The sequence below is a fragment of the Notothenia coriiceps genome, unplaced genomic scaffold (genome assembly GCF_000735185.1).
Source record: "Notothenia coriiceps isolate Sejong01 unplaced genomic scaffold, NC01 NC01_scaffold00002209, whole genome shotgun sequence".
Taxonomy (NCBI): domain Eukaryota; kingdom Metazoa; phylum Chordata; class Actinopteri; order Perciformes; family Nototheniidae; genus Notothenia; species Notothenia coriiceps.
Genome location: NW_011334910.1, coordinates 69883 through 73408, shown reverse-complemented (window position 1 = coordinate 73408; position 3526 = coordinate 69883). Strand labels below are relative to the sequence as shown.

The following is a 3526-nucleotide window of genomic DNA, read 5'->3' as shown; positions in this document are numbered from 1 at the left end:
GCAACCACTAGCAAAACTGATCTTGCACGACCATTTGTCGTGCAAGATGGTTTCAGTATTTTCAAGATGTGTACTAGTATATTTTCTGGTTCTAAAATAAAGTATACATATTAAAATGGTTTTAGCAGATTTTTTTGTTATTGTCAAAAGGTGTGTGTGTGTGTGTGTGTGTGTGTGTGTGTGTGTGTGTGTGTGTGTGGCCTAGCATTACTATACTTGTGGGGACCTACATTTGTTTACACAGTCACGTGTGGGGACTCGCCTCCCTTATGGGGACAAAATGGAGGTCCCCATAAGGGGAATCATTAATTTTAGGGTGAAGACTTGATTAGGTTTAGGGTACGGTTAAGGGTTAGGCATGTGTTGGTTATGGTTAAGGATAGGATAAGTCTCCAGGAAATGCATGTAAGTCAATGTAATGTCCTCTGAAGTGATGTGTGTGTGTGTGTGTGTGCACACACAAGATTAAGATGGGCAGATATACAGTGAACAACTAACCTTTAAATGTTTTAGTGACCTGTACTGTATGCACGGTTAAACATCCATGTGTGTTTCTTACTGAGGTAATGTTTGGTATCTGATCTGGACGTGTTCTACAAATAGTCTCAATTGACTGAAGTCTATGAAAGTTGGAAAAAACCCAAGCTTTTTGTGCTCCAAACATGCGTCACAGGGTGAGAAACAAAGAGAGGATTCCTCTTGCTGTTTTGGTACAAACAGATTTGGTCTTGGAGAGGTTTAAGTCTGGTTTTGGGAAAGACAAGACAAGAGCACAGACACACAGTAGAGACAGAGTACTGGCGGACAAACACAGCATTAGACATATAATTATTTTAAATACCTGGAGAGACAGTCAGCACAATGACTCTACAGAGCAGCTTTCACTTTTTAAACCTTTGGGAGGAGACAGACAAAGGAGAGGAAGGAGAAAGCCCAGTGAGGGAGCAAAAGTCAGAGAGCATGGGACCCTCACAATGGGTTCATGGGACCCTTGTATCAGGTACGTATTTACTGGTTTTGGCGTGTCCCATTTGCCTTTTCATCCCTTTTTTCCCCCTTTCTGTCCCGTCTTTCTGAAAGCTTCAGTGTGCGCGCATAAACTTGAGAGCAGACGACTTAAAGAGAGCAGCATCGTGTTTAAGCTAAATTAGCTCCACTGCACCTTGATGTGGAGCTAACGTGATAAATGTGGAAGTGAAACTGCCTCACTCCTTCACATGGTGGTCAAGTCCTTTCTTAGTGAACTTTTGGGAGTCAGTCTTTTAGAATTATTATAGAAACCCTTTACCACCAAATTCAGAGAAATCCTTTGACTGTCTTTTGTGGCATTATGGAACCCATACAGGTATTTCAAAGTATCTATTCATGTTTTGATTTAATGTCTCTCTGTTACTATTAAGGTATATTATAGATAGTGTCTCTGTATTTTCTATAGTTTTAACTTTATGTTTAATTTCAATGTAATCAATCAATCAATTAAATACATTTTGAAAGTGATAAAAGCAGCATATTTTGTTGTTGTTGTCCAAACGTCCAGCAGGAGGCAGTGAAAGCATTGCTAAAGTGCTGCTGAGGTTTGAGTAGTGTCTTGGTTTCTGTTACACTGGCTGAATGTTGTGTGTTTCTGTGCTGCAGGGTGTGCGGACCTGAACAGCCTCGACACTCTGAGCTCACAGGAGAAGAAGAGACAGGGTTACATCCATGAGCTGATCCAGACCGAGGAGAGATACGTGGAAGACTTGCAGATAGTGATGGAGGTAATGGACACATGTCCTTCATAAAGAGAGAGTTTCACCCCAAAGTCCAAAATACATATTTCCCGTCTCACCTGTAATGGAACGTATCAATCTAGACCAGGGGTGTCAGATTCAAATACACAGTGGGCCAAAATAAGAATAAATGGTACTAGTCGAGGGCCGGACTGGTTGAATGTTTATTTCAAAACGCATTGAAATTAACTTATTATTTATATATATATATATATATATATTAAACCTGGAACTAACAAAGCTTAAATTATTGCCTATAAAAACAACATTAAACATTAAATAATCAGTTCNCTAGTACACTCTGCTCTGAAGTGGCACTGTGTCTGGACTCCCTTTCTACCATGACTCTCCCACTGTTTCCTCTATCACACAGCCATTAGTTCAATAAGTTGGTAGAAAGGGAGTCCAGACACAGTGCCACTTCAGAGCAGAGTGTACTAGTGGGTCTCTCTGGAGTCAGGAGTAGGAAGAAGGAAGAGGAAGAGGAATTTCTACCGCCCTAGAAGGAGAAAGAGACAGAAGCCGAGAGAAAAGGGAAGGAGAAACGCAGAGTGGGAAGGGAGTGAGGGAGGTGGGGAAATAGGAAGAAAGGTGAAATAGTCAGTGAGAATAAAGGGTATACAGATGAAGAGATGGATGGATGGAGATTCAGTAATGGTTGATGGGGGTTGCAAAGATGAACAAATTATATGTTTTTGTTAGTCATAGGTCCAATCCCGATCTCCACACACAGAGAAGTTGAGTCGCGTTTCTCTTAAAGGTCCCCTATTACTGTCCCTTGGTTGGTGATTGGCTAATGGTTAAACAAGCCAAAACATCGTTATGACATCATAAAGTGGCCAAAATCTGATCAGCTCATTTTCAGACAGGTTTTTATATAAATGGATCAGGACAAAAAGAGAGAGAATCTTTTTTCCTGAAACTTTCAGAATCTCTTTCCACAGAGGGGACACATGTTGATGTAGAAAAGACATGAACAAGTGGATTTTGCATAATAGGTGACCTTTAACACTTGTTGGATCGGGGTTACCTCACTGGGAAACCCTCGAGTGCATTGGGGCTCTGATACATCCTTTTTAACACTATTATTTTAACGCTGCATATCTGCAGACTTTCATTAGGGACGTGCCTTTAGTTCATTAGTGCAAAGAGCCTGTGAAGATCTGGCATTTATGTTCCTCATTCACCCTAGGACTAAAGCTGCGTACAGAAGCAAAGTCATGAAGCCTGAGGAGGTCTAGTGTTCAGGCTTGAGACTGGGATTGGGCCATAGTGAATTGAAGCAAAAAGGGAGAAGAGCATCTCCGTATTTTGCATATTTTTTCATCATATCATATTTAATGGATCTACTTACACGTTGAGCTGGGGTCACATTCTGTTGTGGTCATCTTAACGTAATTGATGGGGAACAGACCACTGACGCCGTTGATCTCTCCCCTCCACCAATCAGGGTTGTTCTTGTCAAACACGTTGATCAGCTGACCTTTAGAGAAGCTCATCTCATCCCCGTTGGCGGCTATGTAGTCGTATATGGCGATCACCTGACACACTGAGAAAGAAAAAGAGTTACACCATTATATTATTTATATTTCTAGTGTATTTTATCACTGGTCTTCATCTGACATGTATTTAGTGTGTGTGTGTGTGTGTGTGTGTGTGTGTGTGTGTGTGTGTGTGTGTGTGTGTGTGTGTGTGTGTGTGTGTGTGTGTGTGTGTGTGTGTGTGTGTGTGTATGTGTGTGTGTGTGTGTGTGTGTG

General features: G+C 41.3%; 1 protein-coding gene across 1 annotated transcript in view; it reads right to left on the bottom strand.

Moving 5' to 3' along the window:
- Positions 1-2115: 2115 nt before the first annotated feature.
- The window catches only part of LOC104966744 (intersectin-2-like), a 7436-nt gene continuing 6025 nt past the window's right edge, over positions 2116-3526 (bottom strand). Inside the window, exons 7-8 of the mRNA XM_010795990.1 lie at positions 3124-3318; positions 2116-2268 (exon numbers count right to left, since the gene is read on the bottom strand). Of these exons, the coding sequence (XP_010794292.1) occupies positions 2261-2268; positions 3124-3318 (203 nt within the window). The 3' untranslated portion in view covers positions 2116-2260. The remainder of the gene's footprint in view (positions 2269-3123; positions 3319-3526) is intronic.